The following is a 26,618-nucleotide window of genomic DNA, read 5'->3' on the forward strand; positions in this document are numbered from 1 at the left end:
AAAAAGCAAAAAAATCCGATCCAATTTAAGCCCCAAAATATGGAAAAACTTAAAAAATACTAGAAAGGCAACCAAACAAATCAAAATATTCATCTTAAAAAAAAGAATAGAAACAAAAAATTTACCCTAAAAACAACAATGAACAATGTTAAAAAAGCAGTATTAAAAAAATAAAAGTGCATTGGGATTGGTTGCTACGTACAACTTAAAAAAAAGTAGGCCTTGTTAAGATTACTATCTCACAGGAAAAACAAGTCTTGTCGCAACCAATTACAGTGCAGCTTTCATTCTGTAAACTGCTCAAGGGAAATGAGAGCTGTGCTGTGATTGGTTGCTATGGACGACAAGGCCTATATAGCCTAACAAAGGCCTACCACACTAAATTTTAAGAAATTGTATTAAAAATCTCTTTCAGTGTGTATATTTGAATCAGATTTGTGACTTCAATCCACTAGGAGAAGCAGTACATTTACATATTATCACAATCTCTCCTTAAAGAGAAATTAATTTAGGGCTAAAAACTTTACTACAAAACAAAGGGTCCTCTTACATATGGATGTTTCCCTTTAAATTTTGACATCTATATGATGGGTGGTCTCCCTAAGCTTAATGTCACAAGTACCCCCCTACAAGACAACATGGTGATGCTGTCTATATACATGTATGTTTGTGAGTATGGACAGATAATGAGACAAGATGGCGGCTGTGGCCTTAATAATGTTTATTCAAGGATAAAGCAACAAAATATAAGCTCAGAGACAGTCACAGTCCATAGAAATACACTGAGTCGGGTGACATTAGACTGAGAACTCCAAAAATGGAAACAATTCCTGAAATTTTCCTGTCACTGAGTAACTTCACACAATTCACATCATACACAACATATACTAAACATCATTTACACACAGATATGGTAGACACTATGTTCCGTTACAGGGCAGGTCCATCTTGGAGCACCATGATATAGTTCACATATAGAATGATACATAAATATATATCTTACTTTATACTCCAGAGCTGCGCTCACTATTTTGCTGGTGCAGTCACTGTGTACATACATTACGTTACTTATCCTGTACTGATCCAGTTACATCCTGTATTATACTCCAGAGCTGCACTCACTATTCTGCTGGTGCAGTCACTGTGTACATACATGACATTACTTATCTTCTACTGATCCTGAGTAACATCCTGTATTATGCCGCAAAGCTGCACTCACTATTCTGCTGCTGGTGCAGTCAATGGGGCACATTTACTTACCCGGTCCAGTCGCGATCCAGAGGCGGGTTCTCCGCCGCTGATTCGGGTTCTGCTGGGATTCACTAAGGTCCGTGCGCCGATATTCACCAGGTGTCGCTGCTGCGCCGAGGTCCGCTGGAGTTCACCTGCTTTTTTCTGGTGTATGTGAGTGCTTGATCTTGCGACACAAATGGCTTTTTAAATTCTGCGGTTTTTCCTAATCCTTCGGGTTGTCCGGTGGCCACGCCCCCGATTTCTGTCGCGCGAAAGTCGGCGCGATTGCGCCAAAAATCGATCGCGTGCGCCACAATTCCGTGAAATACAGCGCAAAGAGGAAATATTCGGGAAAAACCCGACGGATTCGCGGCTGCGGACCCTTAGTAAATGTGCCCCAATGTGTAAATGAATAACGATAAATTGATGAAATACATCTTCACAGCCCATAAATTATGCCAAGAGGACAGCGCCATTTTGGAAACTTCTACCCAGTAGTCTGTACATCCATCTACATGACATTAGCTATAATAAATTATACTCTCTGATATACTGGTCTGTGTATGAGTACATGCATGGACAAGTGGGGGGTGGTGGAGACCCCCAACTCAACGGTTCCCTCCTCTGTTATAAGGGAACATCAAGTCTCTCCTCAGGGCTATGAAGAGCTTGGTGAGGCTCTGCATCCAGAACTTCTGCTGGTCAGTATTGTCCACCTTTGAGGTCTTCAGGGCTCCATAGGCCATGGTCAGCAGCGTCCGCTCAAAGTCTTCTCTCTTTAAGGGGCCTGCAACGTGAGCCAGCTTATCTCCCAACCTCCGGATCTCAGATATGGACTTCGGAATAACATCATTACATATAACATCAAAGGTGGTGGCCTTCCGTAAAGAAGACAACTCTGCATCACGGAGCATCAGCCGGTCATCCTGGTCAATGCGGACTCCAGTTGAGAGGAACTAGAAGAAGAAGGACATTGAATTATCTCAACCAATCATAGTAAGTCTTTCCGTCTTTGTGAGCAAATGTGCCCCATTATGTCAGAGAGTAATCGGATCAGTGTGTTATAGCGAGATGCACACCAATGTGACCATAGTCAGCAGTGATGGGAATTCCGGCTCTTCTAAGTGAGCTGGCTCATTAGGCTCCGCTCACTAAGAAGAGTCGGCTCTTCTGGCTCCTCAACGGCTCCCTATTAAATATATAATAGGGAGCCGCAGGCCAGTCAGGCGCCACGCACCACTCCACTTTTAACTCGATATTATCGGGTTAAAGGGGGTGTGGTGAGCCATTTAGGGTCGGGGTTTAGTGAGCAGGCTCAAGTCATTCACGCGATTGAGCCGGCTCTTTGAACCCAGTCTATTAAAGGCTCCCCATCACTGACCTAGAGGTTGTTCTTCATCACCCTTACATTGCTATAACACAACTGACCACTAGGTGATAGTGAAGCACTGGATATACAACAGTCATATACAGTAATCAGTCCCGCTCACTATTGTGGCTGCTATATACAGTCCTGAGAGGTGGGATCTAAAAGACCCAAGTGGCATCTGTAACACATATGGTGTTTGTTACAATGTGTCAGTAGAAGGCTAATGACCTACAATCTAAACAACTATGAGTTAAAGTGCAGCATCTGCTCCATCAACTCGCACCATCCCAGCAATGCTCATAACAAGACGCTCCCTGTCATCAGATCATTCTGGAAGGAATCTATAGATTTTCCACTGACCTCATAGAGCAGCTCCACCTCTGGCAGCGACATCTGTAGAACCGGGTTTAGGAACTCCGGAGAAGAACGGCGCACACGCTGGGCGGATGGAAAAATCACAGCTACCGAGACAAGAGAACAGGTTGTACCAGCTGTACATATATCATTATATACAGGAGATCCCCAGGTTATACCGGCTGTACATATATCATTATATACAGGAGATCCCCAGGTTATACCGGCTGTACATATATCATTATATACAGGAGATCTCCAGGTTATACCGGCTGTACATATATCATTATATACAGGAGATCCCCAGGTTATACCGGCTGTACATATATCATTATATACAGGAGATCCCCAGGTTATACCGGCTGTACATATATCATTATATACAGGAGATCCCCAGGTTATACCGGCTGTACATATATCATTATATACAGGAGATCCCCAGGTTATACCGGCTGTACATATATCATTATATACAGGAGATCCCCAGGTTATACCAGCGGTACATATATCATTATATACAGGAGATCTCCAGGTTATACCGGCTGTACATATATCATTATATACAGGAGATCCCCAGGTTATACCAGCTGTACATATATCATTATATACAGGAGATCCCCAGGTTATACCGGCTGTACATATATCATTATATACAGGAGATCCCCGGGTTATAGCGGCTGTACATATATCATTATATACAGGAGACCCCAGGTTATACCAGCTGTACATATATCATTATATACAGGAGATCCCCAGGTTATAGCGGCTGTACATATATCATTATATACAGGAGATCCCCAGGTTATAGCGGCTGTACATATATCATTATATAAAGGAGATCCCCAGGTTATACGGGCTGTACATATATCATTATATACAGGAGATCCCCAGGTTATACCAGCTGTACATATATCATTATATACAGGAGATCCCCAGGTTATACCAGCTGTACATATATCATTATATACAGGAGATCCCCAGGTTATACCGGCTGTACATATATCATTATATACAGGAGATCCCCAGGTTATACCAGCTGTACATATATCATTATATACAGGAGATCCCCAGGTTATACCGGCTGTACATATATCATTATATACAGGAGATCCCCAGGTTATACCGGCTGTACATATATCATTATATACAGGAGATCCCCAGGTTATACCGCTGTACATATATCATTATATACAGGAGATCCCCAGGTTATACCGGCTGTACATATATCATTATATACAGGAGATCCCCAGGTTATAGCGGCTGTACATATATCATTATATACAGGAGATCCCCAGGTTATACCGGCTGTACATATATCATTATATACAGGAGATCCCCAGGTTATACCGGCTGTACATATATCATTATATACAGGAGATCCCCAGGTTATACCGGCTGTACATATATCATTATATACAGGAGATCCCCAGGTTATACCGGCTGTACATATATCATTATATACAGGAGATCTCCAGGTTATACCGGCTGTACATGTATCATTATATACAGGAGATCCCCAGGTTATACCGGCTGTACATATATCATTATATACAGGAGACCCCAGGTTATACCAGCTGTACATATATCATTATATACAGGAGATCTCCAGGTTATACCGGCTGTACATATATCATTATATACAGGAGATCCCCAGGTTATACCAGCTGTACATATATCATTATATACAGGAGATCCCCAGGTTATACCAGCTGTACATATATCATTATATACAGGAGATCCCCAGGTTATACCGGCTGTACATATATCATTATATACAGGAGATCCCCAGGTTATACCGGCTGTACATACATCATTATATACAGGAGATCCCCAGGTTATACCGGCTGTACATATATCATTATATACAGGAGATCCCCAGGTTATACCAGCTGTACATATATCATTATGTACAGGAGATCCCCAGGTTATACCGGCTGTACATATATCATTATATACAGGAGATCCCCAGGTTATACCGGCTGTACATATATCATTATATACAGGAGATCCCCAGGTTATACCGGCTGTACATATATCATTATATACAGGAGATCCCCAGGTTATACCGGCTGTACATATATCATTATATACAGGAGATCCCCAGGTTATACCGGCTGTACATATATCATTATATACAGGAGATCCCCAGGTTATACCGGCTGTACATATATCATTATATACAGGAGATCCCCAGGTTATACCGGCTGTACATATATCATTATATACAGGAGATCCCCAGGTTATAGCGGCTGTACATATATCATTATATACAGGAGATCCCCGGGTTATAGCGGCTGTACATATATCATTATATACAGGAGATCCCCAGGTTATACCGGCTGTACATATATCATTATATACAGGAGATCCCCAGGTTATACCGGCTGTACATATATCATTATATACAGGAGATCCCCAGGTTACACCGGCTGTACATATATCATTATATACAGGAGATCCCCAGGTTATACCAGCTGTACATATATCATTATATACAGGAGATCCCCAGGTTATACCGGCTGTACTATCATTATATACAGGATATCCCCAGGTTATACCGGCTGTACATATATCATTATATACAGGAGATCCCCAGGTTATACCAGCTGTACATATATCATTATATACAGGAGATCCCCAGGTTATACCGGCTGTACATATATCACTATATACAGGAGATCCCCAGGTTATACCGGCTGTACATATATCATTATATACAGGAGATCCCCAGGTTATACCGGCTGTACATATATCATTATATACAGGAGATCCCCAGGTTACACCGGCTGTACATATATCATTATATACAGGAGATCCCCAGGTTATACCAGCTGTACATATATCATTATATACAGGAGATCCCCAGGTTATACCAGCTGTACATATATCACTATATACAGGAGATCCCCAGGTTATACCAGCTGTACATATATCATTATATACAGGAGATCCCCAGGTTATACCAGCTGTACATATATCATTATATACAGGAGATCCCCAGGTTATACCGGCTGTACATATATCATTATATACAGGAGATCCCCAGGTTATACCGGCTGTACATATATCTTTATATACAGGAGATCCCCAGGTTATACCGGCTGTACATATATCATTATATACAGGAGATCCCCAGGTTATACCGGCTGTACATATATCATTATATACAGGAGATCCCCAGGTTATACCGGCTGTACTATCATTATATACAGGATATCCCCAGGTTATACCGGCTGTACATATATCATTATATACAGGAGATCCCCAGGTTATACCAGCTGTACATATATCATTATATACAGGAGATCCCCAGGTTATACCGGCTGTACATATATCACTATATACAGGAGATCCCCAGGTTATACCGGCTGTACATATATCATTATATACAGGAGATCTCCAGGTTATACCGGCTGTACATATATCATTATATACAGGAGATCCCCAGGTTATACCGGCTGTACATATATCATTATATACAGGAGATCCCCAGGTTACACCAGCTGTAGATATATCATTATATACAGGGGATCCCCAGGTTATACCGGCTGTACATATATCATTATATACAGGAGATCCCCAGGTTATACCGGCTGTACATATATCATTATATACAGGAGATCCCCAGGTTATACCGGCTGTACATATATCATTATATACAGGAGATCCCCGGGTTATAGCGGCTGTACATATATCATTATATACAGGAGATCCCCAGGTTATACCGGCTGTACATATATCATTATATACAGGAGATCCCCAGGTTATACCGGCTGTACATATATCATTATATACAGGAGATCCCCAGGTTACACCGGCTGTACATATATCATTATATACAGGAGATCCCCAGGTTATACCAGCTGTACATATATCATTATATACAGGAGATCCCCAGGTTATACCAGCTGTACATATATCACTATATACAGGAGATCCCCAGGTTATACCAGCTGTACATATATCATTATATACAGGAGATCCCCAGGTTATACCAGCTGTACATATATCATTATATACAGGAGATCTCCAGGTTATACCAGCTGTACATATATCATTATATACAGGAGATCCCCAGGTTATACCGGCTGTACATATATCATTATATACAGGAGATCCCCAGGTTATACCGGCTGTACATATATCATTATATACAAGAGATCCCCAGGTTATACCGGCTATACATATATCATTATATACAGGAGATCCCCAGGTTATACCGGCTGTACATATATCATTATATACAGGAGATCCCCAGGTTATACCGGCTGTACATATATCATTATATACAGGAGATCCCCAGGTTATACCGGCTGTACATATATCATTATATACAGGAGATCCCCAGGTTACACCGGCTGTACATATATCATTATATACAGGAGATCCCCAGGTTATACCAGCTGTACATATATCATTATATACAGGAGATCCCCAGGTTATACCAGCTGTACATATATCACTATATACAGGAGATCCCCAGGTTATACCAGCTGTACATATATCATTATATACAGGAGATCCCCAGGTTATACCAGCTGTACATATATCATTATATACAGGAGATCTCCAGGTTATACCAGCTGTACATATATCATTATATACAGGAGATCCCCAGGTTATACCGGCTGTACATATATCATTATATACAGGAGATCCCCAGGTTATACCGGCTGTACATATATCATTATATACAAGAGATCCCCAGGTTATACCGGCTATACATATATCATTATATACAGGAGATCCCCAGGTTATACCGGCTGTACATATATCATTATATACAGGAGATCCCCAGGTTATACCGGCTGTACATATATCATTATATACAGGAGATCCCCAGGTTATACCGGCTGTACATATATCATTATATACAGGAGATCCCCAGGTTATAGCGGCTGTACAGGAGATATATGACTGGAGAATCCCTTTAAGTTATAAGAACAGTTCAGTGTTTTTCTCCTGGAAAGTTTTGCAGGAGTTTAAAAGCCAAATGTCACAAGGGAGAATAAATATAACGGGTGCATGTATCACTGCTCTGGCGGGTGCCCTGGAATGTGTGTCGGGGCGGGTGCAGGCGGTGTCGGCGCTGTGTGTTTTGGCTGTATACTGCACATATATGGCCTGTGTGTATAGCGCTATTATTAGAGGGGTACGTGCGGGGCGTTCCTCTGTACTGCCAGTTCTACTCCGACACATAAAATCTCCTGCCCAAATTATTTCAATGTATTTTTTAGGTCATTCTGCACTTCTCAATGTGTATCCTCAGGGGAACTCCACACTTATGGAAATAGAATTCAAATATAAATGAACTATTTTAAGATCTCTGCTTGCTGTCAGTGAATAGGAACATGATTTTTAACATTCAAAGCTAAAAAAAACCCTAAACAGACCAAGTCCTTATCACAGCTGAGGGTTTGTTACTGCTTCATTCAGTCTGTGGGTGAAGAACTGTGGACTCCAGACTGATACATTGTAACAAACTGACACGGTTCTTGGGGAAATTCTATTAGCAAAGTGTGGAGGACTGAGTGTGACCATGTATGTCATAGACCGCCATTCATTTCTATGGACAGCATGTAATACCTAATTTCTCCACTAGTGGCCACTGCTGGAAATATAGACAGTTGTCTGCAGTCTTATCTAACATCACACTTTGGGCATCTCAATGGGAGATGACATAGATCTTCCTAATAAGACAATTTGTTTAAAGGGATTGTCTGCTTTATTCAGGACACAGCACCAACACTGTCCACAGGTCGTAGCCGGTATTGCAGCTCATTTCCATTCCCTTTAATGAAGCTGAACTGAATTATTACATAGTAATCTATGGCAGCGGTTGCATTGTTTATCGTAGAAAGAGGCCATGTTTTTTCTAATCCAGGACATCCCCTTTAAGTATCGCCGTCTTCATATAAAATTTAAAGGGGCTGAGTCACTAAAGATTTTTACCCCCATCCATAGGATAGGGAATAAATAACTTTTCGCTGGGGTCCCTAGTTGTACATCAACTATCTGAAATGTTTACCCTATCTTAAACTGGTACAACCCCTTTAACAGAAAAATCTAGGTAAAAATACTTAAAGGGATTATGCCATAGGGAACATCAGCCAATTTTCGCAGCTCTGAAGCCTGAAAATCTCATTGATCTCCTGTGATCGTTTCGAAGGGATTACAGTGAGCTGCCTGCATTTCAAACAGTGGCCACTACTGGTGACAATGAGGTACTACACGCTACCTATTGAAATGAATGGGACAGATAGTCCTCCAATGGTCATAGAGGGTCACTCCCGCCCCCGGACAGTCCAGTTTTTTGGCAGATTTGCCTAGTTTGTCTATTGTACGCTGTGGGGCGAGGAATGTTGCCGATTCATCCTCTGTAGGAACATATTCATAATAAGAAGCTGTGATTCAGCGCGGGCGCACGTCAGGTTTCCACACGGTGGTGCCAGCGTGTTATAAATACATCCACAGCATCCTGGCACCGGGCGTGGGCACTAACACTCCGGTCACTGTGTTACTAGGTGGAGGTGCAGCTAAATGGGGACATTGTGTGCTCCCTGCCAGGGGGTCTCCCATGGAAAACCTCTGTTTACCCCAACCCCCTGACTACGACACGTAGCACCATCATCTCCCACCTCATCACTTGTGGGTCTCTTGAGGTCACTGCCTGCGGGCAGGGATGGATTAAGGGTGGTGGGGGCCCTTCCATGTTTTTGGAAGTATATAGCCTGCCAGCCCCCTGTAGTATGTAGCCTGACAGCCCCCCGTAATATGTAGCCTGCTAGCCCCCTGTAGTATGTAGCCTGGCAACTGGTGGGGGTCCCTTAAAAAGTGAAAGTGGTGGGGGCCCCGGGGCTCGAGCCCCATGAGCCCCTCCTTTAATCCGGCCCTGCCTGCGGGGGTTGTCCCGGTAGACTAAGGACACAATGTAAGTCTTATACAGGGCACTAGGGGGCGCACTTACAAAAATTAGACAAAAAATGTAGCCCTACCCCTTTAATGCCCTAGTACAGTGGTGGCGAACCTATGGCACGGGTGCCAGAGGCGGCACTCGGAGCCCTTTTTGTGGGCACCCGGACCATCGCCCTGAATCTTCCTGCAGTTCCAAGCAACTTAAAAGATGCTGCTTTCAGTCATATTTTGATACTGACTTCGCTACTTGGGACTGTAGGAAGAGGGAGAATTAGACAGGGTCGAATTATTTTTGGAGGACCTCCTGCTGGCCCCATGATTCTCTATGTACAGAGGGACACTGGAAAGAAGCTAGAATAATGCAAATTTTCCATCTTTCTACTGTGTTGCTGTCCTCAGGAGGCCAATATGATTGAAAGTTGTTGAACAGGGAGCAATAAGTTACTGCTTTAATTTTTGGTTGGCACCTCGCGATAAATAAGCAAGGTTTTGGGTTACAGTTTGGGCACTCGGCTGCTAAAAGGTTTGCCAACACTGCCCTAGTACATATGCCCCTCTCAAGTTCTTTGCCCCGATAGTGTCCTACTATGACGTCATGTCAGAACTGACTGCTCCACGTGTCTTCAGTCCTGACGATCTATCGCGTCATCTAACCCCACATGTGCCCAGCACATGGACACTTACCCTCCACGTAAATCTGCCGTCCAGGCTCAGCCTTTGATCAGGAGACTTCACAAGTGCGGACACGTAAGACGCGGACACCTGCAGAGGTTTAACGCTAAATACCCGGACACTTTGATGGTTTCCTAGCAGGTAGATGTGACCCGTAGACTGTGTTGTCCACGTCTGTATGGTCCACATATGGTTTAGACTAAGAGAACATATGGAGCTCCTTGTGATAGGATGTCCGCACGCTACGATGGTGGGCAGCTCTACTGCTCATGTCCTGGATACACATTGTAACATGGAGGCTGGTGGGGCTGAAGGACCATTGGTCACATGACCTTTCTCTGCAGGACCATTCTATGTTTGAGGGTTACATCACTCTTCTCTTCCTCAGGGTCAAACCACTCCACTCTTTCTTAAAGCTTGAGGGTCACACCACTATTCTCTACTCCAAGGCTTGAGGGTCACACAACTCTTCTTACTCAACGGTTGATAGTAATTCCTCTCTTTTCTACCACCATTCTAGATTGTCAAACCGTCAAACCACTCTTCTCTTCTTCAATGATTGAAGGTCAAACCACTCCACTCAAGGCTTGAGGATCACACCACTCTTCTCTACCCCAAGGTTTGTGACACCACTCTTCTCTACCTCAAGGTTTGTGACACCACTCTTCTCTACCCCAAGGTTTGTGACACCACTCTTCTCTACCCCAAGGTTTGTGACACCACTCTTCTCTACCCCAAGGTTTGTGACACCACTCTTCTCTACCTCAAGGTTTGTGACACCACTCTTCTCTACCTCAAGGTTTGTGACACCGCTCTTCTCTACCCCAAGGTTTGTGACACCACTCTTCTCTACCCCAAGGTTTGTGACACCACTCTTCTCTACCCCAAGGTTTGTGACACCACTCTTCTCTACCCCAAGGTTTGTGACACCACTCTTCTCTACCTCAAGGTTTGTGACACCACTCTTCTCTACCTCAAGGTTTGTGACACCGCTCTTCTCTACCCCAAGGTTTGTGACACCACTCTTCTCTACCCCAAGGTTTGTGACACCACTCTTCTCTACCCCAAGGTTTGTGACACCACTCTTCTCTACCCCAAGGTTTGTGACACCACTCTTCTCTACCCCAAGGTTTGTGACACCACTCTTCTCTACCCCAAGGTTTGTGACACCACTCTTCTCTACCTCAAGGTTTGTGACACCACTCTTCTCTACCCCAAGGTTTGTGACACCACTCTTCTCTACCCCAAGGTTTGTGACACCACTCTTCTCTACCCCAAGGTTTGTGACACCACTCTTCTCTACCTCAAGGTTTGTGACACCACTCTTCTCTACCCCAAGGTTTGTGACACCACTCTTCTCTACCCCAAGGTTTGTGACACCACTCTTCTCTACCTCAAGGTTTGTGACACCACTCTTCTCTACCTCAAGGTTTGTGACACCACTCTTCTCTACCTCAAGGTTTGTGACACCACTCTTCTCTACCTCAAGGTTTGTGACACCACTCTTCTCTACCTCAAGGTTTGTGACACCACTCTTCTCTACCTCAAGGTTTGTGACACCACTCTTCTCTACCCCAAGGTTTGTGACACCACTCTTCTCTACCCCAAGGTTTGTGACACCACTCTTCTCTACCTCAAGGTTTGTGACACCACTCTTCTCTACCTCAAGGTTTGTGACACCGCTCTTCTCTACCCCAAGGTTTGTGACACCACTCTTCTCTACCCCAAGGTTTGTGACACCACTCTTCTCTACCCCAAGGTTTGTGACACCACTCTTCTCTACCCCAAGGTTTGTGACACCACTCTTCTCTACCTCAAGGTTTGTGACACCACTCTTCTCTACCTCAAGGCTCGAGGATTCCACCACTCTTCTTTACTTTACAGCTTGAGGATCACACCACTCTTCTCTACCCCAAGGCTTGAGGGTCATACAACTCTTCTTACTCAACAGTTGAGTAGTTCCTCTGTTTTCTACTTCCAATCTAGATTGTCAAACCGTCAAACCACTCCACTCTTTCTTAAGGCTTGAGGATCACACCACTCTTCTCTACCTCAAGGCTCGAGGAATCCACCACTCTTCTTAACTTCACAGCTTGAGGGCCACACCACTCTTTTCGACCTGAGGAAAGAGGATCATGCCGATATTCTGTTACTCAAGGCTAAATAGTCCCACCACTCTTCCCTGCCTGAAGGCTTTAAGGTCAGGTATTTTTTCTCTTCTTCGTAGCTTGAGGATCACACCACTCTTCTCTTCCTCCAGGCCTGAGGATCACACCACTCTTCTCTTTCTCAAGCCCTGAGGATCACATCCCTCTTCTCTTTCTCAAGCCCTGAGGATCACACCCCTCTTCTCTTTCTCAAGCCCTGAGGATCACACCCCTCTTCTCTTTCTCAAGCCCTGAGGATCACACCCCTCTTCTCTTTCTCAAGCCCTGAGGATCACACCCCTCTTCTCTTTCTCAAGCCCTGAGGATCACACCCCTCTTCTCTTTCTCAAGCCCTGAGGATCACACCCCTCTTCTCTTTCTCAAGCCCTGAGGATCACACCACTCTTCTCTTCCTCCAGGCCTGAGGATCACACCACTCTTCTCTTTCTCAAGCCCTGAGGATCACATCCCTCTTCTCTTTCTCAAGCCCTGAGGATCACACCCCTCTTCTCTTTCTCAAGCCCTGAGGATCACACCCCTCTTCTCTTTCTCAAGCCCTGAGGATCACACCACTCTTCTCTTTCTCAAGCCCTGAGGATCACACCCCTCTTCTCTTTCTCAAGCCCTGAGGATCACACCACTCTTCTCTTTCTCAAGGCTTAAGTGTGACACCACTCTCCTACCTCAAGGCTGAAGGATTTCACGACTCTTCTTAACTTCAAAGCTTGAGGGCCACCCCGCTCTTCTCCACCTCAAGGCTAGATGGTCACACCATTCTTCTCTTTCTCAAGACTTGAGGGTTATTCCAATATTCTCTTCCTCAAGACTAAAGTGTCCCACAACTCTTCTCCACCTCAAGGCTTGAGGGTCAGGTTATTCTTCCCTTCTTTAAAGCTTTAGGGTCACACCATTCTTCTCTTTCTCAAGACTTGAGAGTCATGCCAATATTGTCTACCTCAAGACATGACAATTGGGTCATTCTTATAATTTTTAAAGCTTGAAGGCCACACAACTCCTTTCAACCCAAGCTTCAAAATGTTCAAAACACTCTTCCTGTCCTAAAGACTTGAGGGTTGCACCACTCTTCTCCTCATAAGGCCTGAGGGTTGTACAATGCTTATATTTATATGGCTTCTCTGCCTCAAGTGTTACACCAATCTTCTCTCCATCAAGGTTCTAGGGTCACACCACTATTCTCTACTTAATGGCTTTAGCATCACAACAATCTTATCTACTTCAAGGTGAAAGGGTTACACCACTCTTCGCCTACCCAAGGCTTAAGGTTACACCACTCTTCTCTTGAGGGTCACACCAATCTTCTATTTTTCAAACTTTGAAGGTCGTGACAGTATTTTCTTCATCAGAATTCATGGGTCAACTCACTTTCCTCTTCTTCAGGGCTTAAGGATCACACTACACTTCTCTTCAAGGTTTGTGGGTAATACAATTTTCATCTTCCTCAAGGCTCCAGGATCACACCATCTATCAATTCTTCAAGGCATGAAGGTCACACTTCTCTATTCTTTCTCAAGAGTCAAGGGTCACACCACTCTTCTCTACCTCCAGGCCTGTAGATCACACCACTCTTCTCTTCTTCCAGGCCGGTAGGTCACACCACTCTTCTCTTCCTCCAGGCCGGTAGGTCACACCACTCTTCTCTTCCTCCAGGCCGGTAGGTCACACCACTCTTCTCTTCCTCCAGGCCGGTAGGTCACACCACTCTTCTCTTCCTCCAGGCCGGTAGGTCACACCACTCTTCTCTTCCTCCAGGCCGGTAGGTCACACCACTCTTCTCTTCCTCCAGGCCTGTAGGTCACACCACTCTTCTCTTCCTCCAGGCCGGTAGGTCACACCACTCTTCTCTTCCTCCAGGCCTGTAGGTCACACCACTCTTCTCTTCCTCCAGGCCTGTAGGTCACACCACTCTTCTCTTCCTCCAGGCCTGTAGGTCACACCACTCTTCTCTTCCTCCAGGCCGGTAGGTCACACCACTCTTCTCTTCCTCCAGGCCGGTAGGTCACACCACTCTTCTCTTCCTTCAGGCCGGTAGGTCACACCACTCTTCTCTTCCTCCAGGCCGGTAGGTCACACCACTCTTCTCTTCCTCCAGGCCGGTAGGTCACACCACTCTTCTCTTCCTCCAGGCCTGTAGGTCACACCACTCTTCTCTTCCTCCAGGCCTGTAGGTCAAACCACTCTTCTCTTCCTCCAGGCCGGTAGGTCACACCACTCTTCTCTTCTTCCACACCGGTAGGTCACACCACTCTTCTCTTCCTCCAGGCCGGTAGGTCACACCACTCTTCTCTTCCTCCAGGCCGGTAGGTCACACCACTCTTCTCTTCCTCCAGGCCGGTAGGTCACACCACTCTTCTCTTCCTCCAGGCCGGTAGGTCACACCACTCTTCTCTTCCTCCAGGCCGGTAGGTCACACCACTCTTCTCTTCCTCCAGGCCGGTAGGTCACACCACTCTTCTCTTCCTCCAGGCCGGTAGGTCACACCACTCTTCTCTTCCTCCAGGCCGGTAGGTCACACCACTCTTCTCTTCCTCCAGGCCGGTAGGTCACACCACTCTTCTCTTCCTCCAGGCCTGTAGGTCACACCACTCTTCTCTTCCTCCAGGCCTGTAGGTCACACCACTCTTCTCTTCCTCCAGGCCTGTAGGTCACACCACTCTTCTCTTCCTCCAGGCCGGTAGGTCACACCACTCTTCTCTTCCTTCAGGCCGGTAGGTCACACCACTCTTCTCTTCCTCCAGGCCGGTAGGTCACACCACTCTTCTCTTCCTCCAGGCCGGTAGGTCACACCACTCTTCTCTTCCTCCAGGCCTGTAGGTCAAACCACTCTTCTATTCCTCCAGGCCGGTAGGTCACACCACTCTTCTCTTCTTCCAGGCCGGTAGGTCACACCACTCTTCTCTTCCTCCAGGCCGGTAGGTCACACCACTCTTCTCTTCCTCCAGGCCGGTAGGTCACACCACTCTTCTCTTCCTCCAGGCCTGTAGGTCACACCACTCTTCTCTTCCTCCAGGCCGGTAGGTCACACCACTCTTCTCTTCCTCCAGGCCTGTAGGTCACACCACTCTTCTCTTCCTCCAGGCCGGTAGGTCACACCACTCTTCTCTTCCTCCAGGCCTGTAGGTCACACCACTCTTCTCTTCCTCCAGGCCGGTAGGTCACACCACTCTTCTCTTCCTCTAGGCCTGTAGGTCACACCACTCTTCTCTTCCTCCAGGCCGGTAGGTCACACCACTCTTCTCTTCCTCCAGGCCGGTAGGTCACACCACTCTTCTCTTCCTCCAGGCCGGTAGGTCACACCACTCTTCTCTTCCTCCAGGCCGGTAGGTCACACCACTCTTCTCTTCCTTCAGGCCAGTAGGTCACACCACTCTTCTCTTCCTCCAGGCCGGTAGGTCACACCACTCTTCTCTTCCTCCAGGCCGGTAGGTCACACCACTCTTCTCTTCCTCCAGGCCGGTAGGTCACACCACTCTTCTCTTCCTCCAGGCCGGTAGGTCACACCACTCTTCTCTTCCTCCAGGCCAGTAGGTCACACCACTCTTCTCTTCCTTCAGGCCAGTAGGTCACACCACTCTTCTCTTCCTCCAGGCCGGTAGGTCACACCACTCTTCTCTTCCTTCAGGCCTGTAGGTCACACCACTCTTCTCTTCCTCCAGGCCGGTAGGTCACACCACTCTTCTCTTCCTCCAGGCCGGTAGGTCACACCACTCTTCTCTTCCTCCAGGCTGGTAGGTCACACCACTCTTCTCTTCCTCCAGGCCGGTAGGTCACACCACTCTTCTCATCACAAATATTCTGTAATCCAGAGAACTTCAATGATAACCTCTTCCAGGCACTGGTAGACTTTGTATATTTTGGGTTTAGAACTCAAAGAGGGAAAAACATGATTATTGGCAGAAGCTGCAGATAAAATCTGGAAAGGAGAGAAAGTTTTGAAAACCAATTTAGAGATGGAAAAACCTCAGACACACGACGTCTTCTGAGACCTTATTATGTCCTGCACGAGATCTCATCACAGCGTCTTCCTTCATGATCAGGATCTGTGGTGCTCATGGCAGATGTACGTAGGTAGATGGTGAGCGTCAGGGTGCAATGCAGTGTGTGTATTATATGTGCAGTGTATGGGTGCTGTATGTATTAGGGGTGCAGGGTGCTGTATGTATTAGGTGTGCAGTGTATGGGTGCTGTATGTATTAGGTGTGCAGTGTATGGGTGCTGTATGTATTAGGTGTGCAGTGTTTGGGTGCGGTATGTATTAGGTGTGCAGTGTACGGGCAGGGTATGTGTATTATATTTGCATTGTATGACCAGTATACACAGAGCTCCCTCTAGTGGTGGCTATCGGAAGACAGAATGTTTCAATGTAACGGTTTCTGCAGGAGATCTGGAGCTTTGTATCGGTTTTCATGTTTCCAAGTGCTGAACATGCAGGGACTGCGCCGTACAGATCCAGCTCGCGGCCTCGGCTACATCAGCGGGGACCCCTCTCCAGCTCATGTCCAGAATCACAGGCTCAGACTACAGAATACACAACATGCTGACGGTTTCCATTTTGTAACATTTCTGCCCTGATGTTCTTTTCTATCAGCAGCAGAATGTTCACAGTTTCCAGGTTGCAAAGTTCTTGTCTACGGATGAAGATCCAGCAGGAGCTGCTTGCTGATAGTTTCCAATAAGCCGTGTATCAGTCAATAGATCTGTATCCATCAGGGGCAGCATGCTGACAGTTTCCAGGTAGCAACATAATATCAACAGATTCAGAGCTGACAAGGATAGCATAGTGCTAGCTACTAGCAGATCTGTCCATAGATCCACAGCTGTACACAGCTGCATGCTGACAGTTTCCATGGAGCAACATGTCTATCAAAAGATCTATGTCCGCCAATGACAGGCATGCTGACAGTCTCCAGGTCAATGGATCATATAGCGGCAGCATGCTGACAGTCTCCAGGTCAATGGATCATATACCAGCAGCATGCTGACAGTCTCCAGGTCAATGGATCATATAGCGGCAGCATGCTGACAGTCTCCAGGCCAATGGATCATATAGCGGCAGCATGCTGACAGTCTCCAGGGCAATGGATCATATACCAGCAGCATGCTGACAGTCTCCAGGTCAATGGATCATATACCAGAGGCATGCTGACAGTCTCCAGGTCAATGGATCATATACCAGCAGCATGCTGACAGTCTCCAGGCCAATGGATCATATACCAGCAGCATGCTGACAGTCTCCAGGCCAATGGATCATATACCAGCAGCATGCTGACAGTCTCCAGGTCAATGGATCATATACCAGCAGCATGCTGACAGTCTCCAGGTCAATGGATCATATACCAGCAGCATGCTGACAGTCTCCAGGCCAATGGATCATATACCAGCAGCATGCTGACAGTCTCCAGGTCAATGGATCATATAGCGGCAGCATGCTGACAGTCTCCAGGTCAATGGATCATATACCAGCAGCATGCTGACAGTCTCCAGGCCAATGGATCATATAGCGGCAGCATGCTGGCAGTCTCCAGGTCAATGGATCATATACCAGCAGCATGCTGACAGTCTCCAGGTCAATGGATCATATAGCGGCAGCATGCTGACAGTCTCCAGGTCAATGGATCATATACCAGCAGCATGCTGACAGTCTCCAGGCCAATGGATCATATAGCGGCAGCATGCTGACAGTCTCCAGGTCAATGGATCATGATGCTTCAGGTAGCATCATCTCCGGCAATAGATCAGCAACATGCTGATAGTTTCCAATACGAAACAAAACTGTTGACAGCAACTTGCTGACAGTTTCCATTTTGCAACATGATTTTTTTTTTTTTAAGTTCTGTACAAAGTAACTCAAACAGTAGTAAAGTTCCTGAGATATTCCAGAGTCCCTGATGTTATATGTTCTGACTCAGGAGCCAGAGGGAATTAAAGGTGAAGTGTCCCTTTAATTCAAGGCAAGACCATAAAACTCAGTGGCAGTTCTTCCCCTCCCCGTCCCTTTAATAAGGAGATCCCCCTCCCCCCACCTGTTCTCAATTGTTGCCTCATAGTAAAAACAACAATCACCATTAAAGGGGAGGTGACCGGTCACGAGACAGAAATATTTATTTACTAATTCTAGACGTCTGCCGTATGATTATGTCCGCGCCGGGGAGAGTTACGACACCTCGGGAAAATCCACTAAATCCATCCATTGGATCCGAGGTTAGTGGTGATGTAGCAGAGCTGAGCGCGTCACCGATTGTGAACATCCAGCTTTCCCAGAAGTCTGCATGACACAGACTGCTGCCATGGGTTGTCACATGACACTACATCCCAATATGAACACACAGCTTTCCCAGGAGCCTGCATGACACACACTGCTGCGAGATGTAATGTGACACTACATCCCACTATAAACACCCAGCTTTCCCGGGAGCCTGAAGGACATACACCCCTGCCGTGGGATGTCACGTAAGACTACATCCCACTATGAACACCCAGCTTTCCCAGGAGCCTGGATGACACACACCCCTGCCATGGGATGTAATGTGACACTACATCCCAATATAAACACACAGCTTTCCCAGGAGCCTGCATGACACACACCCCTGCCATGGGATGTAATGTGACACTACATCCCAATATAAACACACCGCTTTCCCAGGAGCCAGCATGAAACACCCATGTCATGGGATGTAACATGACACTACATCCCAATATGAACACCCAGCTTTCCCAGGAGCCTGCATGACACACACTGCTGCGAGATGTAATGTGACACTACATCCCACTATAAACTCCCAGCTTTCCCGGGAGCCTGCAGGACATACACCCCTGCCATGGGATGTAACATGACACTACATCCCAATATGAACACACAGCTTTTCCAGGAGCCTGCATGACATCCACTGCTGCGAGATGTAATGTGACACTACATCCCACTATAAACTCCCAGCTTTCCCGGGAGCCTGCAGGACATACACCCCTGCCATGGGATGTAACATGACACTACATCCCAATATGAACACACAGCTTTCCCAGGAGCCTGCATGACACCCACTGCTGCGAGATGTAATGTGACACTACATCCCACTATAAACTCCCAGCTTTCCCGGGAGCCTGCAGGACATACACCCCTGCCATGGGATGTAACATGACACTACATCCCAATTTGAACACACAGCTTTCCCAGGAGCCTGTATGACACCCACCGCTGCCATTGGATGTAACGTGACACTTCATCCCAATATAAACACACAGCTTTCCCAGGAGCCAGCATGAAACACCCATGCCATGGGATGTAACATGACACTACATCCCAATATAAACACACAGCTTTCCCAGGAGCCTGCATGATACACACCCCTGCCATGGGATGTAATGTGACACTACATCCCATTATGAACACCCAGCTTTCCCAGGAGCCTGCAGGACATACACCCCTGCCATGGGATGTAATGTAAGACTACATCCCAATATAAACACACAGCTTTCCCAGGAGCCTGCAGGACATACACCCCTGCCATGGGATGTAATGTAAGACTACATCCCAATATAAACACACGGCTTTCCCAGGAGCCTGCATGACACACACTGATGCCATGGGATGTAATGTAACACTACATCCCACTATGAACACCTAGCTTTCCTAGGAGCCTGCATGACACACACCCCTGCCATGGGATGTAACGTGACACTACACCCCAATATAAACACACAGCTTTCCCAGCAGCCTGCATGACACACACCCCTTCCAAGGGATGTAACGTAACACTACATTCCTCTATGAACACCCAGCTTTCCCAGGAGCCTGCAGGACACACACCGCTGCCATGGGATGTAATGTAACACTACATCCCACTATGAACACCCAGCTTTCCCAGGAGCCTGCAGGACACACACCGCTGCCATGGGATGTAATGTAACACTACATCCCACTATGAACACCCAGCTTTGCCAACGGCCTGCCTGATACAGACCCCTGCCATGGTATATAACCTGACACTACATGCTAATATAAACACCCAGCTTTCCCAGGAGCCTGCATGATACACATTGCTTCCGTGAGATGTAGCGTGACACTACATCCCCCCCTACAGTGATAAGATAATTGTGTTTTGCTATAACTAAAAAGAATCCAGAGATATTCGGCTGCGGCTTCTGGAATTTCTTCTATAAACATACGGACGTAGCAGAGCCGAACGTGTTGCTACACTATAACTCCATGAATCAGGTTTATATTTCATATCCCTGGAAAAAAATCAACAAAATTTTCTATTTTATTCAAGAACAAACTCAGCTCTGCTACATCTGCGAAAAAATGATGTATAAATAATGTGATTGACCTGTAAAAGTCGGAGCTTTGGATCTTCCTTGTCTGTAGTGGCTTGGTGAAGTATAGCAGAGCTGACTGTGTCAGGGCGGGGACAGATGAGTTTGTCGTATGCAGCAGAGCTGAGTGTGTCAGGTGTTCTGGAGCAGACATTGTCCTATGTAAAAGTGTCAGATATAGCGGTGCTGAATGCGTATGGCACAGCACTATCTGCGTAGTGTAAGTGAATCAGGTGTAGCAGAGCTGAATGTGTCTTGCTGTATGTAGTAGTGAAGAGTCAATCATGAGATCAGGATGCGTAAGATGTAGCAGAGCTGAATGTGTCCTGTGCGGCAGAGCTCAGTAATAGGAAAGGATGTGTAAGATGTAGCAGAGCTGAATGTGTCCTGTGCGGCAGAGCTCAGTAATAGGAAAGGATGTGTAAGATGTAGCAGAGCTGAATGTGTCCTGTGCGGCAGAGCTCAGTAATAGGAAAGGATGTGTAAGATGTAGCAGAGCTGAATGTGTCCTGTGCGGCAGAGCTCAGTAATAGGAAAGGATGCGTAAGATGTAGCAGAGCTGAATGTGTCCTGTGCGGCAGAGCTCAGTAATAGGAAAGGAGGTGTAAGATGTAGCAGAGCTGAATGTGTCCTGTGCGGCAGAGCTCAGTAATAGGAAAGGATGTGTAAGATGTAGCAGAGCTGAATGTGTCCTGTGCGGCAGAGCTCAGTAATAGGAAAGGATGTGTGAGATGTAGCAGAGCTGAATGTGTCCTGTGCGGCAGAGCTCAGTAATAGGAAAGGATGTGTAAGATGTAGCAGAGCTGAATGTGTCCTGTGCGGCAGAGCTCAGTAATAGGAAAGGATGTGTGAGATGTAGCAGAGCTGAATGTGTCCTGTGCGGCAGAGCTCAGTAATAGGAAAGGATGTGTGAGATGTAGCAGAGCTGAATGTGTCCTGTGCGGCAGAGCTCAGTAATAGGAAAGGATGTGTGAGATGTAGCAGAGCTGAATGTGTCCTGTGCGGCAGAGCTCAGTAATAGGAAAGGATGTGTAAGATGTAGCAGAACTGAATGTGTCCTGTGCGGCAGAGCTCAGTAATAGGAAAGGATGTGTAAGATGTAGCAGAGCTGAATGTGTCCTGTGCGGCAGAGCTCAGTAATAGGAAAGGATGTGTGAGATGTAGCAGAGCTGAATGTGTCCTGTGCGGCAGAGCTCAGTAATAGGAAAGGATGTGTGAGATGTAGCAGAGCTGAATGTGTCCTGTGCGGCAGAGCTCAGTAATAGGAAAGGATGCGTAAGATGTAGCAGAGCTGAATGTGTCCTGTGCGGCAGAGCTCAGTAATAGGAAAGGATGTGTAAGATGTAGCAGTGCTGAATGTGTCACACAGGTTTTTCTTGTTGTTGTTCACAGCTGAGAACTCGTTACAGTTGTCCCCGCAGCCTGATACACTTTACCTGCACTGACACATTGCAACAAACCATCAGACTTTTACTGCTGATGTTTCTATCTCCTGATGGATTGTCTAGACTGGATGCAAATGTAGCAGAACCTCAGCTCTGAGAAGTATTGGGACCAGCCTGGTCCTTGTTCACTGACCGCAAGCAGAGATCTTGAGAACAGGTGAAAAACATAAAAACCTGTTTATTTGGGAAAGTTTGTGATTACACGTAGTTAACCCCTTCAGCCCCTCCCCGTGGCCACTTACCTCGGTGCCACTTGCTGGTGAAGTTGGCGTCCACGTGGTGGTAGAGCAGCAGCATCAGGCAGCACTGGATGAGCATGATGTGGGAGCAGCTCCGGTAGTCGGCTCCTGGGATGTCTGAGGATTCTTGGACTGGTCCTGACTTATGACTGCAGCAGAGATTTTTTTTCCCTTCACATCTGGAATGAGTCAGGAATGAGGCACGTGAGCGCTCCGCAGCCAGAGGACCCCAACACCAGCCCTGGTGAGCCGGGGGTAAAAGCTGCGCCCACTGACGGGGGCCTGATCCCTGGGGGCAAATCTGCTATTACTGGCAAAGTTATCAGAGGGTAAAGAAGACTTCAGCTCCTGGTGCTCTGGTGTTGTGCACAGGATTGTCCCTGGTGCTCTGGTGTTGTGCACAGTATAGTCCCTGGTGCTCTGGTGTTATGCACAGTATAGTCCCTGGTGCTCTGGTGTTGTGCACAGTATAGTCCCTGGTGCTCTGGTGTTGTGCACAGGATTGTCCCTGGTGCTCTGGTGTTGTGCACAGTATAGTCCCTGGTGCTCTGGTGTTGTGCACAGGATTGTCCCTGGTGCTCTGGTGTTGTGCACAGTATAGTCCCTGGTGCTCTGGTGTTATGCACAGTATAGTCCCTGGTGCTCTGGTGTTGTGCACAGTATAGTCCCTGGTGCTCTGGTGTTGTGCACAGGATTGTCCCTGGTGCTCTGGTGTTGTGCACAGTATAGTCCCTGGTGCTCTGGTGTTGTGCACAGGATTGTCCCTGGTGCTCTGGTGTTGTGCACAGTATAGTCCCTGGTGCTCTGGTGTTGTGCACAGTATAGTCCCTGGTGCTCTGGTGTTATGCACAGTATTGTCCCTGGTGCTCTGGTGTTGTGCACAGTATAGTCCCTGGTGCTCTAGTGTTGTGCACAGGATTGTCCCTGGTGCTCTGGTGTTGTGCACAGTATTGTCCCTGGTGCTCTGGTGTTGTGCACAGTATTGTCCCTGGTGCTCTGGTGTTGTGCACAGTATTGTCCCTGGTGCTCTGGTGTTGTGCACAGTATTGTCCCTGGTGCTCTGGTGTTGTGCACAGTATTGTCCCTGGTGCTCTGGTGTTGTGCACAGTATAGTCCCTGGTGCTCTGGTGTTATGCACAGTATAGTCCCTGGTGCTCTGGTGTTATGCACAGTATAGTCCCTGGTGCTCTGGTGTTGTGCACAGTATAGTCCCTGCTGCTCTGGTGTTGTGCACAGGATTGTCCCTGGTGCTCTGGTGCTGTGCACAGGATTGTCCCTGGTGCTCTGGTGTTGTGCACAGTATTGTCCCTGGTGCTCTGGTGTTGTGCACAGTATAGTCCCTGGTGCTCTGGTGCTGTGCACAGTATTGTCCCTGGTGCTCTGGTGTTGTGCACAGTATTGTCCCTGGTGCTCTGGTGTTGTGCACAGCATTGTCCCTGGTGCTCTGGTGTTGTGCACAGTATTGTCCCTGGTGCTCTGGTGTTGTGCACAGGATTGTCCCTGGTGCTCTGGTGTTGTGCACAGGATTGTCCCTGGTGCTCTGGTGTTGTGCACAGTATAGTCCCTGGTGCTCTGGTGTTATGCACAGTATAGTCCCTGGTGCTCTGGTGTTATGCACAGTATTGTCCCTGCTGCTCCGGTGTTGTGCACAGTATTCTCCCTGGTGCTCTGGTGTTGTGCACAGGATTGTCCCTGGTGCTGTGCACAGGATTGTCCCTGGTGCTCTGGTGTTGTGCACAGTATTGTCCCTGGTGCTCTGGTGTTGTGCACAGTATAGTCCCTGGTGCTCTAGTGTTGTGCACAGGATTGTCCCTGGTGCTCTGGTGTTGTGCACAGTATTGTCCCTGGTGCTCTGGTGTTGTGCACAGTATTGTCCCTGGTGCTCTGGTGTTGTGCACAGTATTGTCCCTGGTGCTCTGGTGTTGTGCACAGTATTGTCCCTGGTGCTCTGGTGTTGTGCACAGTATTGTCCCTGGTGCTCTGGTGTTGTGCACAGTATAGTCCCTGGTGCTCTGGTGTTATGCACAGTATAGTCCCTGGTGCTCTGGTGTTATGCACAGTATAGTCCCTGGTGCTCTGGTGTTGTGCACAGTATAGTCCCTGCTGCTCTGGTGTTGTGCACAGGATTGTCCCTGGTGCTCTGGTGCTGTGCACAGGATTGTCCCTGGTGCTCTGGTGTTGTGCACAGTATTGTCCCTGGTGCTCTGGTGTTGTGCACAGTATAGTCCCTGGTGCTCTGGTGCTGTGCACAGTATTGTCCCTGGTGCTCTGGTGTTGTGCACAGTATTGTCCCTGGTGCTCTGGTGTTGTGCACAGCATTGTCCCTGGTGCTCTGGTGTTGTGCACAGTATTGTCCCTGGTGCTCTGGTGTTGTGCACAGGATTGTCCCTGGTGCTCTGGTGTTGTGCACAGGATTGTCCCTGGTGCTCTGGTGTTGTGCACAGTATAGTCCCTGGTGCTCTGGTGTTATGCACAGTATAGTCCCTGGTGCTCTGGTGTTATGCACAGTATTGTCCCTGCTGCTCCGGTGTTGTGCACAGTATTCTCCCTGGTGCTCTGGTGTTGTGCACAGGATTGTCCCTGGTGCTGTGCACAGGATTGTCCCTGGTGCTCTGGTGTTGTGCACAGTATTGTCCCTGGTGCTCTGGTGTTGTGCACAGTATAGTCCCTGGTGCTCTGGTGCTGTGCACAGTATTGTCCCTGGTGCTCTGGTGTTGTGCACAGTATTGTCCCTGGTGCTCTGGTGTTGTGCACAGTATTGTCCCTGGTGCTCTGGTGTTGTGCACAGTATTGTCCCTGGTGCTCTGGTGTTGTGCACAGCATTGTCCCTGGTGCTCTGGTGTTGTGCACAGTATTGTCCCTGCTGCTCTGGTGTTGTTGTGCACAGTATAGTCCCTGGTGCTCTGGTGTTGTGCACAGTATAGTCCCTGGTGCTCTGGTGTTGTGCACAGTATAGTCCCTGGTGCTCTGGTGTTATAGACAGTATAGTCCCTGGTGCTCTGGTGTTATGCACAGTATAGTCCCTGGTGCTCTGGTGTTGTGCACAGTATTGTCCCTGGTGCTCTGGTGTTATGCACAGTATAGTCCCTGGTGCTCTGGTGTTATGCACAGTATTGTCCCTGGTGCTCTGGTGTTGTGCACAGTATAGTCCCTGGTGCTCTGGTGTTATAGACAGTATAGTCCCTGGTGCTCTGGTGTTATGCACAGTATAGTCCCTGGTGCTCTGGTGTTATGCACAGTATAGTCCCTGGTGCTCTGGTGTTATGCACAGAATAGTCCCTGGTGCTCTGGTGTTGTGTACAGTATTGTCCCTGGTGCTCTGGTGTTGTGCACAGTATTGTCCCTGGTGCTCTGGTGTTATAGACAGTATAGTCCCTGGTGCTCTGGTGTTGTGCACAGTATTGTCCCTGGTGCTCTGGTGTTGTGCACAGTATTGTCCCTGGTGCTCTGGTGTTGTTGTGCACAGTATAGTCCCTGGTGCTCTGGTGTTGTTGTGCACAGTATAGTCCCTGGTGCTCTGGTGTTGTGCACAGTATTGTCCCTGGTGCTCTGGTGTTGTGCACAGTATTGTCCCTGGTGCTCTGGTGTTGTGCACAGTATTGTCCCTGGTGCTCTGGTGCTGTACACAGTATTGTCCCTGGTGCTCTGGTGTTATATGCCATAGACGGCTCCCGGCTCTCCCTCCAGTATATTATACCGCAGCGCTGATAGTATTATTACTCTGGGGATGGACTCTCTCTATTGTAGTCTCGCCAGGTGACCTCGATCCCTAATAAATAATTCCTCCGGAGCGGATTCCGGCTTAATCCTTTATAATCAGCTCCATGTTAGACAGAATGTGCGAGATCTGGCCGCATGCAGGTCCACACCCAAAACCCACAAATCATCCTTAAAGGGGATGTCTGGGCTGGTACCA

At 47.2% G+C, this 26,618-nt stretch overlaps 1 protein-coding gene across 1 annotated transcript; it reads right to left on the minus strand.

Annotated features, from left to right (window-relative positions):
• Positions 1-706: 706 nt before the first annotated feature.
• On the minus strand, positions 707-22,948 carry FAM180A (family with sequence similarity 180 member A). The gene is made up of 3 exons (XM_072150556.1): positions 22,706-22,948; positions 2,963-3,063; positions 707-2,189 (listed from the first exon to the last, which is right to left on the minus strand). The coding sequence occupies exons 1-3, from the start codon at positions 22,779-22,781 to the stop codon at positions 1,842-1,844; spliced, it is 525 nt and encodes a 174-aa protein (XP_072006657.1). The 5' UTR covers positions 22,782-22,948; the 3' UTR covers positions 707-1,841.
• Between the last annotated feature and the right edge of the window lie 3,670 nt (positions 22,949-26,618).

The sequence above is a fragment of the Engystomops pustulosus genome, chromosome 4, assembly GCF_040894005.1.
Source record: "Engystomops pustulosus chromosome 4, aEngPut4.maternal, whole genome shotgun sequence".
NCBI classification, from domain to species: Eukaryota; Metazoa; Chordata; class Amphibia; order Anura; family Leptodactylidae; genus Engystomops; species Engystomops pustulosus.

What these genes read in the sequence shown, in the direction of transcription:
- FAM180A (XM_072150556.1), bottom strand. Translation starts at nt 22,781, where the DNA reads ATGCTCATCCAGTGCTGCCTGATGCTGCTGCTCTACCACCACGTGGAC. An exon ending in CACCAGCAAGTGGCACCGAG is followed by an intron (nt 3,064 to 22,705) that starts GTAAGTGGCCAC and finishes TTGTCTCGGTAG; the next exon opens with CTGTGATTTTTCCATCCGCC. An exon ending in AGGTGGAGCTGCTCTATGAG is followed by an intron (nt 2,190 to 2,962) that starts GTCAGTGGAAAA and finishes TTCTTCTTCTAG; the next exon opens with TTCCTCTCAACTGGAGTCCG.